General features: G+C 44.1%; 1 protein-coding gene and 1 long non-coding RNA gene across 3 annotated transcripts in view; one reads left to right on the forward strand and one right to left on the reverse strand.

The window, feature by feature from the left end:
• The window catches only part of ZDHHC2 (zDHHC palmitoyltransferase 2), a 71,915-nt gene that overhangs the window by 46,691 nt on the left and 9,273 nt on the right, over positions 1-15,951 (reverse strand). For both annotated transcript variants that reach the window (XM_073341929.1, XM_073341930.1), the window contains exon 2: positions 451-477. In XM_073341929.1, the coding sequence (XP_073198030.1) occupies positions 451-477 (27 nt within the window). The remainder of the gene's footprint in view (positions 1-450; positions 478-15,951) is intronic.
• LOC140910597 (uncharacterized) lies at positions 3,354-5,378 on the forward strand. Its single transcript, XR_012158657.1, has 2 exons — positions 3,354-3,786; positions 5,173-5,378. It is a non-coding gene; the product is annotated as an uncharacterized lncRNA (long non-coding RNA).

Raw genomic sequence — 15,951 nt, forward strand, 5'->3', positions numbered from 1 at the left:
GTCCCCAGAGGTAACTTTTATTTCCACTAAAATTCACATATTTTAAAGTACTTTTTTTCAAAGGGGCCTCATTAAAACAGAACAGTACAGATAAGGAAGGAAAACAGAACTCTTCTATTCTACAGACCTAGTACTTAGAAGAAGTCTAAGCAAAATTAAAAATAACTTTTTAAACACTACAAACTTGAGAAAACTAAAAATCACTGAAATCTCCTTATTTTTTAAAACCTTACTTCTTACAGATAAATCCGTGGTCGTAAAAACAATAGATTACCTGTTTGTAAGTGAGATTCATAGATCCAGTTAATGTGATATACAGGATTTTGCAATAAATTTGAGGTACAGGTCTGATTATTTTTAAATGATCAGAAGGCCTGCTTATTTTTCTTTTGTGTTGCTCAGCTTCATTAAATGACAGTATTGTTTAAGATATATATAGATATATCTTACCTTTTTCTCCAATATTTGCCATGGATACTGCAAAAAAAAAGAAAAGAAAAAAGGAATAAAATAAAAAACATGATTTGCTATCATTTGGAAACAGATAAAGTCCTAAATCAAATATTTCAAACATTAGTTTCCCAACATTCCTTTGATAATAAACAAACATCAAAACTTCAAGTTTAGACACCCTGTATTTTTACACTGAATCATGCTTTTATTAAAAATATGTTTATGGTGTTGATTTTTTGTGATGATTAAATAAATTATCAATGCCACACCAGAGCTAAGCAGTGGTGCTGGAACAATGTTTATAGTGGGGGCGCTGAGAGCCGCTGAACCAAACTAAACTCTGTACATAATGGAAACCACTTGAAGCCAGGGGGTGCAGCAGCCCCCCCAGCACTCCTAGTTCCAGCATCTATGGAGCTGAGATTAGAACTCGGATGTTTTTGGCAGACACTCCGTTTCACTAGACCATACTGCCTCTCCCATTAGGCAGAATTTCACATAAAACTGCCAACATTCCAGCACCAAGGCCTTAATCAGTAATCCATAAAATTATGGAGACAACCTTCCGAGAGAACAAACAAGTGACCTAACAAGAAGCAAATTGTTTTTATTCGGAGCGTTATACAACAATACAGAAACTCATTACCGTCACTTGAAAAGGATGGTTCTTTTAAAAGCAGTCACTAGCTTCTTGATAGGAGCACTTGTGGCACCTTAGAGACAAATTTATTAACGCTAATAAATTTGTTAGTCTCTAAGGTGCCACAAGTACTCCTGTTCTTTTTGCGGATACAGACTAACACGCTGCTACTCTGAAACCTAGCTTCTTGATGTGCAGCTGGAGTGTAATACAGAGCAGATACTACAAAAAAGAATAAAGCCATTCCAGCAACTCCTCTAAAGGTGAAATGTAAAGCAAGACACATTTATGCCATTTACTGCTCGCTTATGATATATTAAAATGGGCTCTACTTGCTCATTTATTTTTTATTCCCTCCTCCCCATTCCAGCTTGCCTTGTTTGTTTTATCGTTGGGAATACCAAGTACTGACTTCCCTTTTTTTGATGAGGACTTTTGCAAGATTTTGGAGGACCAGAAGGATGACACTGCTAAAGACTGCAATCAGAAATGAAACTACCACCCAGGTTAGCTTACAAGGAAAACTTCATGCACAAAGGCCATCTTTACAATCGACTTCTGTTCTTCAAATTTCCTTGCTGTTACTACCACTACTGGAAACACTGTGAACTCAGCACAGATGGTCACCAGCATTTTAATCACTGCACAGAACTGACCAGTTAGGAGCAGGTTTACATGATAAGGCGGTTAAGATATTGGTGCCCTGTCTACACGCCAATGTTACTACCACGAGTGGAGCTCCCTTCCTTTCTAAGGGCTATCTGCTTCAATGGAATCACCTACTGTAGTACCAGATTGACTTACCAACTCAAAGGAAAAGGCATAAACAGAGTCCTGCTCAACCTGATACAGAGCAGCAGCAAATTCCATGGCCTTCCACTCAATGCTCCTCCCCTTGGTTCATGCAAGACACAGAAGATACCTAGCCAAAGTATTCCTGTCAATCAGAGTTATTGTTTCACACCACAGAGGGAGAGGCAGTTACTCTGGTAGTTGATACAATAAGGATTCTGAAGAGGAGCACCAGCATCTTGAATTGGACTCTCAATTTAACTGGCAGCCAATGTTAAGTGCAGTGTAGCAGTATGATGTGCTCTTACTGGTGGGCATAATTCGCATGTGGAATGCTACGAGCAGCAGCAGTTGCACCTTTTGTTGACCTTCAGGATCAGCCTCCTGTGAAAACTATTGCAATATAGTCTCACCTTAAGGTGATAAAAGCACGGATCACCATGGCTAATCACATCCTCAGTAGAAAGGGTACATTCTCATCAAGTGAAGATGAAAACATTACTGACTACTTGGAAACCCACAGAAGAGTTTAAAAGGACAATAAAATAATGCGGCAACTGAAGAATATATGCAACTTATCAGATATCCACAGACAATCCATCCATTTCTCAGAATGCTGCTCTCTTCCAACCATCATCATCTCTATCTTGTCTATTCTGAACCTTAGCCTGCTGTTTTTCCTCCACATCCCTATTTTAACCAAACATCAGAACGGCAGGGAGACCACAATGCCAGTCCTAGGTAAGAGGACAGCTAGGTCTCATCAGTACATTGGTGGCACAGCAATAGGTTCTCAACCTCCTTTATAAGTTAAGCGAGAGGGACTGGAAGATTGAGCGACATAGGACTCCAAAAAGGTAAGCGTTCTTAGTGAAGAGGAGCAACTGCTATCACCACTCAGATCTTTCCCAGAGGAATGCTCAAAGCTACCATAAACACTTCACACAGAAGTAGGCAGAAAGCACTTCATGATTCACAGTATCACAGCTACACAGTTCTGTAGAAGATCTGGACGGAAAATGGTTTTCAGAAAAAGTTTCATCTTGAACCAGGACAAAAAGTCAAGCCTGAAATTTTTCACAAGGGACTTCCAGAAAATTCCATTTTGGGAGAAGCTAGAAAGCTCTTGTGAATTTCACTTTCTACCTGTAAAATTGACAAAAGCCTTCCATCCAGTTAGCAGGGAGGCAGTGTCATGGCACTCAGCCTCAGCAGCCCTACTGGAAGGTTTTTTTCAATTTCACTTTCTGGCTGCAGGTAGACAATGACATTGGCAAAAGCCTGCCAGGCAGGCTGCCCTCATTTAAGTTTTCCTAACAGAAAAATAAAATTACTCAATAAAATTGGAGTTTTCCCATGGAAAATTTTGATTTTGCAAACAAAGCCATTTTCCAGTGGGAAATAATTCCCAACCAGCTGTATTCGGTAACTACTTAGGCATTATATATTGTTGTAAGACTCCACTTGTGGTTATTTATCACACTTCCTTTTAGATGATCTGTTTAAGATCAAAGTTTCCAGAAGCTATTTACTAACTGCTACTGTCTAGACTCTAGAGGAAACTACCCTTTCATTTCAAAGGGCTTATCTAGACAAAAAAGTTTCACCAGTTTAAACTTGTTGTGATTTTAAACCTATTTAGCTAAACCAGTGCAAAAGAAAGACTGTGTGGGCATTCTTATTTTGGTTTAAATAAGGCTTATTTCAGTTTATTTTAAGTCAATTAAGAATTAGGGCTGGTCTACAAAAGCCACCTTGCTTTGACCTAGTTGTGCATGAGACTACACTTAAATTTCTCTCCTTTCTCTCCTACCGACGTTAAGTCCTCTGTTACAGTGACGCAGTAACATCACCTCCTGAGCAGAGTTCAGCCATGGTCAATGTACTGAGGTCGACACAGGGTGAGTGTACACATTATTACTTATGTTGAGTCTAACAGCCTTCCAGCAGCTGTCCCAAAATGCCCAACACTGACCACTTTGCCGAGGGGTCATGGAGACCAGAAGGTCCCTCTCCCCTTTAAGGCCCTACTAATTTTTGAAGTGCCAATTCCTGATTGTCCAGAATGGCAAACACAACATGCAGCTCTCCCTTGTTGTGTGTAACTGCCCAGCTGATCATGCCAGCTACATACTCCAGATGCACTCTGGCTTGGAGATACTGGATCTTCTGGGCCTGTGGGAAGAAGAGGCTGAGCAGGCACAGCTATGAACTAGCCATAGAAACATGGTCATCTACGACCAAATAGCATGGGGGATGGAGGAGAAGAAACTGCAGCAAGCATATCAGAAGGCCAAGGAGGCGAACAGTCATTCCAGTGCTGAGTCGCAGACCTGGTGCTTTTACAAAGAGTCACGTGCCATATTTAGCCAAGACCCCCTGACCCCACAGACCACCCTGGATACCTCTGATGGGGGACATGTGACCAGGGGTCCAGCTATGCTGCAAGCCAGGACCTTTTTGAAAGTCCACTGCAGTCCAGTCAGTCCCAGCAGTTGAGCACAAGTAAGCCTGACGCAGGGGCAAGAACCTCAGGTTAAGTCAGTAACTGTATTTCCCATTACAATGATGTAGTGATGGCACTCCCAACTTCAAAGGACACAGCTATCCACTCTTCAGTAATATACTCGTACTAGCAGAGGTAGCAATACAACAAAGAGAGGTAGCATTATCTTATTTTTCATTCCCCATAGTTAGGCCAGGGGGTCCAGGTGGAGCAGGTTGTTTATGTATCCAGGGTTGTCCCTTGAATCCTCCTGAAAGATCTCGATGGAGCTCTCATGGAGGTACTCTGCAATCTTCTGCTGAAGGTTTCTACATATGGCAGCCTCTTCCCCTGCAGTAGGACACTTTCTCTACACCAGTCAGCAATAACTTCAGTAGGCAACACTGCAATACACAGTCTAGCAGCATACAGGCCCGGGTGGGCGCTCTGGGACAGCAGCAGCAGCTGTACTTTCCATGCTTTTGTTGCACACACGAGTGAGAGATCAGCTAAAATCACTACCGTCTGTGGACAGTGGTGCCAATTTACAGTGCCACTGCCTTATACTTATAATTCCATGCAACTGAGCAATTCCCTCCTCGTTTCCCTCTCCCCTGCAAGCCATACTCACCAGGGCTGGTGCTGTGAGTGGTGCCATACGCAAGCACTCCCAAGTAGAAGTGTCAATAGACATGTCTTGTTTAAAACTTTAGGGGAGCAAGGGAAGGGAGTTCTGAATCTTAACGCTTGCTCTCTGTTGTGACTATATTGACAATGGTACTTCTGTGTGATTTATCTGCAGCTGCTGCCATGGCACCCTTGAGGGGTTCCCCCTCCACACCCACACAACACCTGAGCCAGACAAGGAGGAGAAAGAAGAGAACCTGGGATCACATGTTCAATGAGATCCTGCAAGCCAGTGCTGCATCCGACCTTGAGCAAAAGGCCTAGAGGGTGAACACTGCAGATGGCCTGGAGAAGGAAAGTGCAGACTGGAGAAAGGCTCTGGAGTCCAAGCAGAAAAAGAAGAGGGAGATGCACCAGGACATAATGGGCTTCTCCAGCAGCAAACACAGGCTCTTATGGACCTACAGATTTAACAGTCACAGGCTCTCCTCTCTTTGCAGTCCACGGACATCTCCATTACAGCACCTCCCTACACCTGCCTTTCAACATTTTATGTGGCATCAGGGGCCTCATCCTTACCCCTACTACTCCACTCCGGGGGACATTAAGACAACCACAGCCTCACATACACTGACCTGTGAAAGCCACAGTTGCTGAATGCGTAGGTAAAATGGACATGAATGTTCTTTCCCCTTCATAAATTCTGCTCCATTAAATTTATTAAGTTTTTAATATATTTGCTTTTAAATTACACAGATTTTTCTTTGTACTGGTTTTGTTACTGACTACAATTCTATTATTTGGAAATAATTCATCTTTATTAGTTCACAACATATGCTGCAGAGTGCCTAGCACTTCTGAAGGCACCCACTTATTTGTTACTGTTCAGCATGACAACTCAAACGGTAGTAATCATAAATGTACAGCAAGCATTGCAAAATTAATAGGTGCATTGACAGTGTTATATTCATAGATCTACATCAAGTACCCCAAAATTCCGAACAAGTCCCAAAACACAGGACCAAGGGGAGCACAGTACACCACTATTCATTACTGTGGCTCTCTGTTAAAGTGCTTTTTCAAAGCCCCTCTTGGCTGTATAACTCCACATTGAGCTCCTGTAATAGCCCTTGTGTCTGGCTATTCACACTTAGCAGACAGCAGCTCCACCTCTGCGGGAACTCCTCCCTCTTTGTTTCAGAGATATTATGCAGGACACAACAGACAGCTGTAACCTATGGGATGTTTTTTCATTGAGTTAAACAATGTTAGCATCCCTTCAGTCTACCAAAAATTCATTCAACTCTCATTCTGCACCTGCTGAGCTGGTAGCTGCATCTTTCGTTGGTGCAGTCGAGGTAGTCAGTGTATGGCTTCAGAGGAGCAAGAGGGAGGCTGGTGTGACGGGTTGGACCCCTTAAGGTGCCACATCATGTGCTGAGATACCACTGAGCCCACCTGTTATGCCAGCCTGGGCACCCTTTTTACCTGTCTTGCTGTGCTAGGCCATTAAGCCTTCTCCAGCACACACCCAGGCAGGCCACACCCAACTGCAAAGCCAAACAAACACTGAGATCAGTTCTGGGAAAACTCAGCTTAAGAGACTTGCCCCAGCACTCAGGTGTCCACCTCTCTTGAAGTACAGACCCAAAGGTATATCATGAAATCTGCCTCCTCTCTCAATGTGGAGGAAGGCATGCACAGCCTCTTCTCCTCCTCTCCCCGCATTATGAATTGTACAAACTGGGTTACATGATAAACAAGAAATAAATGTATTAACTACAAAAGGTGGATTTTAAGTGAACATAAGAGATAGACAGGACAAAACAGATTACTAAGCAAATAAAACCAAACACACAAATTAAGCTTGTTTCACTAAAGAAATTGGTTACAAATAGTAATTTCTCACCCTAGATATCACTGCAAGCAGATTACAGAAAGTCTTGAAAGGCAGCTACACAGATCTCCAGTTTGACACTTCAAGTATTGTTATTCACAAACTAGACGCCCTTCCAGCTTAGGGCTTGTCTACACTGGCAAGTTTTCTCAATGAAACTAATGTCGACATGAAAAAATTGACAAAAGCAAAGTTGCCAAAGCATGTCTACATTTGTTCCCTCTGCCAACAGATTGTGTCCACATTCGGGGCACCATTGTCAACAGCGAGAGCAACGGAGTGTGGGCATGTATCCCACAGTGCCTGGCGACACCATCCATCGCTAGGTGTTGTGGGAATGCAGAAACGGAGTACAGCGCATCTTGGGATGTGCAAAATGTACTGTCATGCACCGTCATGCACCGCTGTGCGTCCCAGCCCTCCGATGGTTTCTGGCTTCCTTTTGCGACATTTTTCCAGCTGTCAGTCTTTTGTAGTGCGCGACAGCATCTGCAGTGAGAGAGGATGGATCCCGCACTTCTTTCCTATGTGCAGTTAATTGTCATGAGGACACTGCGCATGGCAGCAGAGTTACTCGCAAAGTTACTCACAGAGGATGAATTGCAGGCACCCGAGTGTGATACGGACAGCAGTTACTTATCAGTGTTTTGTGCATTCACAGAGCAGCTGCATACAGAAGATTGTCGCTTTCGGGCTAGAGAAACAAGCACTGACTGGTGGGATCACACTGTCATGTAGGTGTGGGATAAAGACCAGTGGGTATGTGCTGAGCTGGCCCCCGACCTGCGGCGCAAGAACACCAGAATGAGAGCTGCCCTTTTGGTAGAGAAGCGTGTTGCAATCGCTGTGTGGAAGCTGGTAAATCCAGACTGCTACCGGTTAGTTGCAAATCAATTTGGAATAGGGAAGTCCACTCTTGGGGCTGTATTACTCCAAGTGTGCAAGGCAATAAATTGCATGCTGCTGTGGAGGACCATGACTCTAGGAAATGTGCATGAAATAGTGGATGGCTTTGCAGAGATGGATTTCCCTAACTGAGGCAGGGTGATCGATGGCACACACATTCCAATGGCACCAGACCACCTTGCCTCTGAATACATCAGTAGGAAAGGATACCTCTCCATGGTGTTGCAGGTGCTTGTGGATCACCAGGGGCGTTTCACGGCAGGCTGGTCTGGAACGGTGCATGAAGCATGCATCTTCAGGAACAGGGGCCTGTACAGAAAGCTGCAGGCGGGACTTTCTTTCCAGACCACAAAATCACAGTGGGGGATATGGAAATGGCCACAGTAATCCTGGGACACCCGGCTTACAGCCCTGGCTCATGATACCTTACACAGGGCACCCAGACATCAGCAAGAAGCGTTTTAACAACAGGCTGAGCAGGTGCCGCATGGCAGTCGAATGTGCCTTTGGCCGTTTGAAAGATCGCTGGAGGTGTCTCAGTGGCAGGCGAGACCTTACCAAGGACAACAGTCCTGTGGTCATAGCCACGTGCTGCACTTTGCATAATCTGTGTGAATCTAAGGGTGAAAAGTTTGCTCAGGTTTGGAGCACTGAGGCAGAGTGCTTGGCTACACAGTTTGAACAACCAGAAGCTAGGGCTGTCAGAGGAGCCCAGAGGGCTGCTATTAACATCAGAGAGGCTTTGAGGAACCACTTTGACAATGAGGGCAGTAACAGGTCTGCTTTGGAGTTGCTTCTCTGATGCATCCATGTACAATTTTGGGGTCCAAGATCCATGCAACACAACGCTTTAGAAGCCTGTTCCCAAGAGTGAATTGATTGCTGTACGCTTCTGTAGAACACAGAATAAAAACGCTGTACCATTAAATACCTTAGCCTTTATTTATTGTTAAAAAAGGGTAAAACCTCACAACTGTGTGTAGCTCCAGCGATCATTGTGCAAGCTGTGAGGGGGGTGGAGTGATGGGGAGGCTCAGGAGGGCCGTGAAAAGGAATGTGTGGGCATAGAGGGGGGTGGGGTTGGCAAAGAATTGTGCACGTGCATGTGGTGCAGTGGAGGTCGACCACGGATCTGCTCAGTCTGCAGCTGCGTGTCAAAGGCTTGAGCAGCTCCGTCTGATCCTCCATCACTTTTATCATCTGCTCCGTCGCTTGCCTAGCAAAAGCAGCACTCTCTTTTCTGTCCTCCCTTTCGGCTTCCCAGCACTCTTTCCGTGCCCTGGTCTCTCTCTCTCTCTCTCATCGAGCTGCAGCGCCTCCCGGAACAGGTCTTCTTTGCTGCGCCTAGGGTTCTTCCTTATCTGCTGAAGCCGGTCCGTGGGGGTGTGTGGTGTGTTCCTCAAGGTCTGTACTGCACAGAAGAGGGATTGTTACATTCCAGCAAACAAATGAAATATTTTAGTAACCAGGGCCTTCTGCTAGTAGAAATCACTTTCTCTCCGAGACTCTAGGCAGGCACACAACTCTGCGAGCACCCCAATCATGGTGAGTGTCAGGAGTGGGGGGAAGGCGGTTGTGCGTACAGACAAAATGGTCATGGCTTGCAGGGCAGCTTTGCAGGGAACTCATTTTAAAATTATCACACACTTTTTCACAGGTGGCCAACCTGCTGGCTGACAACTTACTACTGCGCTTAACCAGGGAAACCAGGGCACAACTATGGCATGCTTGTGGCTTTCACCCTGGTCTATATGCAGCCCAGCTACGTGCCGCTTTGGTCCCAGCTCCAGTGATCGCTAAATGGCATGGTACAGTTTCCTACAATGGGAGAACTAACAAGACTGCAATCCCTTGGAATCTCGGCAGAGGATTAACAAGTACCTCTTTGAAACTTTCCAGAGCCTCTCTCTGGAGGATTCCCTGCAGGTCTCGATGTCCATCGACACCCTGCTTGGCCATGCAGATTAGCTACATAGGGCAATGTCCAGCTTACAGAAAATACTACCTGCCTCCCACTTTTCGATTCTCTACACAAGCCACAGCAATGTACCCGGCGTCTCATCTGCTTCCTGCTCCCCATTGAGAGCTTCCTGAGTGGAGAAAAGTTCCTGGCTGCCTGCCCCACCGGGTGACCCTGCTGGGAGCACCACATCCTCTTCTAGCTCGACTTCTTCATCCACAATTTCAGCCTCTCTTTCTGCTGCCTCCGAAGTAACCACAGGGCTATCGGCAATGGAAGTGGGATCACCACCGAGGATAGCATTCACCTCCTTATAGAAGCGGCAGGTCTTAAGTGCACCACCGGAGCGATGGTTCGCCTCCCACGCCTTATGGTACGCCTGCCTCAGCTCCTTTATCTTTGCTCTGCACTGCTGCGTGTCCCGATCTTAGCCCTTTTCACACAAGCCTCGAGAAATTTGCCCGTATGTGTCCCGATTCCTACGGGTCACTTGCAGCCGCGATTGAAAACTCCTTTCCCCGTATACTGATCAGATCCAACAACTCAGCGGTGGTCCAAGCGGGAGCAACAGCCACCCATGCTCACCTGGGAAGCCACCTGGGAAGCCAACAAGCAGGAAATGAGATTTAACATTCCCGGGCCTTGCAATGGGGAGGGGCTGGTTGGCTGCAGGGCAGCGGAATTCAAACTGCTGACCAGAGCAGCAGCATGGGAATTGTGGAACACTATCTGGAGGCCAATAAAATCGGGGAAAAAAAAAAAAAAAAAAAAAAAACAGCTGTAGTGTCTACACTGGCTGTTTGTCGACAATAAAGGGAGGGGAAAAGAAAAGTCTTTCGCAGGGGTGGAAGTTTTTTGTTGCGAAAACTGGGTGGGTTTTTTTCGAAAAAAGTCACATTGCAGTGTGTACGCTATTGCTGTTTTGTCGCCAAAACCCTTCTCCCCACAGTTCAGTTCTTGCTTCCAAGTGTTTCACAGTGACTGAGTGGGGAGGCAGAGGAGAACCTCGATGATGTCACTCCCCTGCCTTATATAGCTCTTGTGTAAGGCGGGAACCCTTTGCCTCCCAGTGGAAGAACACTGCCATTCCAAGGGCTGGGTCTAGTACCAGGTGACTCAGACCCATGTTTCTGCAGGGCTGTGGCAGCCATTGCTCATAGGCTGTCTGGAGTGATCACAGGAAGACTACACTCTTTCGCAGTCCATTGTTTTTGCTAATAGGCCATTAGCCCTGTCTGGCATTTCCACTGTCTGAAGGGATAGTTGGAGGTGACACCCAAAGTAACACATTTGAAATACAGATACATGGTCAATATTCCTAACTTCAGATACCGAAATGACACAGGCAAACAAATTGGATAATCACATTCAGTAAATCATAACCTTTCCAATGATATCTCACATGAACCATCTTGCATAAAGCATATCTCAGTTATGTCATTCATAATATAAGCATATTTTCATAAAGAATATGGAGTGAAACGTCACAGCTGGTCCCCCAAAATCACTACTGGCATTTCAACATAGCCATTGGTAATCTGCCAGTCAGGAAAGAGATCCCTGCTTGCAGCTTTCTGAACAGTTCTGTGTTCTTGGAGATGGGAAAGTCATGCTTCTTCCCTGACCAGCCCACACTGATGTCAGTGAAGCATCCCCAAAGATCCACCAATATTTACATAAACATAGAAAAGTAGCCCTTTCTGTTGATGTACTCTGTGGCAAGGCAATCTGATGCCAAAATAGGGATATGCATGGCATCTATTGGTCCACTGCAGTTGAAGAACCCCACTGCTGCAAATTCATCCATTATGTCCTGCATAGCAGGAGACAATTAATGACCCTGCACACTTGCATGACAATGGACCCCATAATGGATTTTCCAACTCCAAAATGATTTCTCACTGACCAGTAGTAATCCAATGTTGTAAGTTTCACAGCTCAATCGCCACTCACTTCACCACTGTCAGTGCAGTTCTCACTCTGGTGTTCCTGTGCTAGAGGGCTAAGGCAATCTCAGCACACAGATCCAAGAATAAAAAGAAAAGGAGGACTTGTGGCACCTCAGAGACTAACCAATTTATTTGAGCATAAGCTTTCATGAGCTACAGGCTGTTACCCAGATCCAAGAATGTGGCCTTGCACATCCAAAAGTTTTGCAGCCACTGCCCATCATCCCAAACTTCCCATTATGATGTAATCCCACCAGTCAGTGCTAATTTCTCAGTCCCAGAAGCAGCGCTCCACCATCTGCAACTGCTCTATGAATGCTACCAACCACCCTGAATTGGTCCTCATCATGTCTCACAGCCATATGTCCTCTACAAAATCATCATGTTCCCGGCTGATTCAGTTCTTCTTAGGTTTCAGAGTACCAGCCGTGTTAGTCTGTATTCGCAAAAAGGAGTACTTGTGGCACCTTAGAGACTAACCAATTTATTTGAGCATAAGCTTTCGTGAGCTACAGCTCACTTCATCGGATGTAAATATCAGAGGATCATGCATCTATCTTACGCTTGCAACGCCTGTGATAATAGTAAGTTTGTTGGATTTTTTAAAAACGTGCAAAAATTATATGATATAAATGACAGTTGCACGCTGGGAAGTTGATCCCTTGCTCCCAGCACCCCTGAATGACGCGTTTCTGCCCCACCATGAATTGCCAAAACTTCCTAAAAGACAGCACGCTACACAATGGCAGATTGCACTGGGATACCTACACGTGGTGCACCACGCTGCATCGACAGAACCATTCCTGGTGCATATGTGTAGCACAGATGCAAGGAGCCAAGTATGCACACACACAGGTGATATACTAACTGCAGCAGCCTTATGGTCGAAGCAAGTCACATAGGCAAAGTTTGCAGTGCAGACATGGCCTTAGAATAGTAAATTAACAATACTCACTGAAGTTTTCTAACTAACATTTTTTTTCAAATAATAAATCTTCATGAGGTGTTCTCCATAAGCAACATTATCTACACTCACTGGCAAAACTGTAAAGATTTTATTGGCAGCCATCATCATGGTAAAAGTTATACAAATATATTAACATATTTACTTATTTTGGATAGCTCTCACCTCACTCAATTATTCTGCTTTACTCCAACACTCAAGAGTTGTGTTCAAATTAAACTCAGGAAAAAAAAAAACAATCCACTTTCCACCATTCTTTACCCAGTTTAGTGTTCCTAATACAATACGGTCTTGTCTTAAATTTATCATTGGCATAAACTATCACCTTATATTTGTTTAAGAGGAGATATTAATATTTTCAGCCTCAAGCAAAAAAAATTAAGAAAACTTTTAAAATGTAATAGTTAAAGCATTAAACCCAACAATGTACTTTGCCTAAATGTTTTCTTATTACTCCAGGTGCAAGAAACTAATATATGGAAAGTTAATAAAGACATGAATTAATAATGTCAAGCACAAGGAAAATAATAACTGTTTTACAAAAAAAATTTGATGACTCACTATTTTTGGTTTTAGAAAGGAACAAAATGCTCATTTCACATAATGTTCCCAAAAAATAAGAAGCTGCCATAAATTTACTGAAAACAAATCTAAAATGCACATTTATTTATATACAAATATTTCTATGTTATTTAGGGTGACCAGACAGCAAATGTGAAAAATCGGGACGGGGTGGGGGGTAATAGGAGCCTATATAAGAAAAAGACCCAAACATCCAGATGTCCCGATTTTATAGGGACAGTCCCGTCACCCTAATGTTATTTTACAACACTTTATTATTTGATCCTTTATGGCCTGTTAGGCACAGCTCTTTGTAGGTTTTTTTCCCCTCCCCTCTTCTCCTGGGGAGTAGCTACATTGCTGATACAAGAAAGTAGGTCAAGCTTACAGTGTATTCGGTCATTCGTAAATGGTAGCTTAAACACGGAAAATTTGCTGAATGGTGTAAACATTAAGCAGCAAAAGGATGTACATTTAAAGAAACATATTTCATAGTGTAGTGACCAAGTTCTGTTAAAAACAGCAATTAGACACTGCATACCCAGCTCACATTGTTCTCAGCCCCAAGATTCAAAATATTCAAGTTCAAATATTTCCAATATATTACACTGTCTAGGTTTTGTAATTGTTACAGTTTTCCACACTACATCTTTCCCTCTGCAGGTCGGAAATCTGTTTTTTCCTCACCTCTTTTCAAAGTTCTGAACTGCTGAACCTCACCTCATTTCAAATCTTGCAGCGTTAACAGATTTGTGCAGGTTTTCAGTCCCAAGTTTCTGATTATTATACTCGGAAAGTATTAGCCCATCTGCTCATGAAATACCCACAAATTATTTTATATTCTTCTTTCTCATTGTATTGTGTACACATATTATACTGCTCTTCTTCAGGTCCATTCCAATCCTTGCACCTGAGACTGTCAACATGAATCTTTCTACAAGTAAAAATAGCATATAACTTTTTAAATAATGCAAATATATATTTTTCAACTTGGCACATTATAATTTCTCAGATGAAAGTTGTAGCATAGCTAAAATTACTGGAGATTCCTATATGTGGGCAGGTTGACTGACAGGCAAGGAAGAACAACAGAGACAAGGAGAAAAAAACTATAAACAGATCCTATGTCCCAGTGAGCAACCAACATTACTCAAAATGTACCCCTGGCAGCTTTGGGGGGAAGAGGGCTTTAGGTTGGCTGCGGAAAGAGGGCTCAATTGCTTCTTTCAGAGTCTCTTCTGCCCCCCTACCTTCAACATGGGAGCTCAATTCCTTCACGAGTTTAGGAAGGGGAAGGGTAGCTGGGAGGAGGGAGATCACAGCTAATTAGTTGGTCTATAGGGAAGCAGCAGCAGGCCACTGGCTCCCATGCAGAAGCACCTTTTCTCCCCTGGCTGGACTGCCATTACAAACTCAGAGCAACAGCTCCCACCCTCCCTCCTCTGGGATTAGAATAGAACTGGGGTCTCCTGTGGGCACTGCCCTCAAGTCAACTTTCTGGACTGGGAAGGAAATTTTCCCTGCCAAATTGGCCAGGGAAGAATGGGATTCTTTTCACCTTCCCCTCAGCAACCCAGTGAGTAGATTAGGAGATAAATTCAAGTAGTCGCACCTTAGCAGGTGGTTAGCGCATGTAATTGTTTGATTGGGGTCCGGTTCCCTAAATTACCAGAACTGGAAGTGGATTTAGGGGAACACATCCCCTAAAGAAGCTGGGGAATAGGGTGAGCACATTTAGTGTCTGGGACAGCAAGGAAATAGCCCCTTAACACTCAGAGGAGAAGGTGGTGGGGTCTCAGGAACAGGCAGGGGGAAGGTATGGAGGGGTGAGGAGCTGATGGAAGGCTTCCGCCATGTGAACAGGTTACAGACAGAAGAATGCCCTGTACTGGACAAGTTAATGCCAGATAGTTCTAGATGAGTTAAGTTTAATAGAGTTGTGGCCTTGTTAAGCCACATCCCTTGTTATCTTTTCCTTCTTCCTGCGTGTCCAGGACAGGGGACCCAAAATGAAGAGTGACCTCTTGGAAGCTGTCATCCCCAAGTATTGTTGGGAGAGGAGGGAAAGAGGAGCTCAAAGGACAAATAGTTCTACTGGTGATGCAGAAGAGGTGCTTGGGTCACTTCCCTCCAACCCCATGAGCTTCCTCCTGACCACACTGACCCCTGACTACAGAATGCTGGGCAACATTTCCAGCTGAACAGTCCTCCAGAGTCTGATCATGCAGAACAACAGCAGCACAAAGGAACAGGAGACCTCTCATCAGGGTCACTTCCCACCAATAGAAACATCTGGCAGCTTCTGCCCCTGCTTGCAGACAACTTCCCAACTTTGCCTTCTGAATTCCATGGATCACAGGATAAGGGATATTAGACACAGGACCCAGTACAGATTCCCATGCTAATTCTGGAAGGTGAACCAAAATGCACACTTTGTTTGCTCTGTGCCCTCCTATGCTGTTGCATATGCCGCAAGGAGTATATATTATATACAAAAAATAAGTTACAATGGAAAACTGCAACCTGATGATCACTGATACAGCTGCCCTAATGATTTCAGAAAGAAACAAACTGTTTCTTCAAGGAACTTTTCTTAAGAGTTTGAGACAATTTAAATAGATATTTTCATTTCTCGTAATTCTTAATTTGGGGCCACAAATGAGAATCTTTTTTTGGCATTTTCAATGTGTGTGTGTGACTTATCTATAAAACACATA

Source organism: Lepidochelys kempii, chromosome 4, assembly GCF_965140265.1.
Source record: "Lepidochelys kempii isolate rLepKem1 chromosome 4, rLepKem1.hap2, whole genome shotgun sequence".
In the NCBI taxonomy this organism is placed as follows: Eukaryota; Metazoa; Chordata; order Testudines; family Cheloniidae; genus Lepidochelys; species Lepidochelys kempii.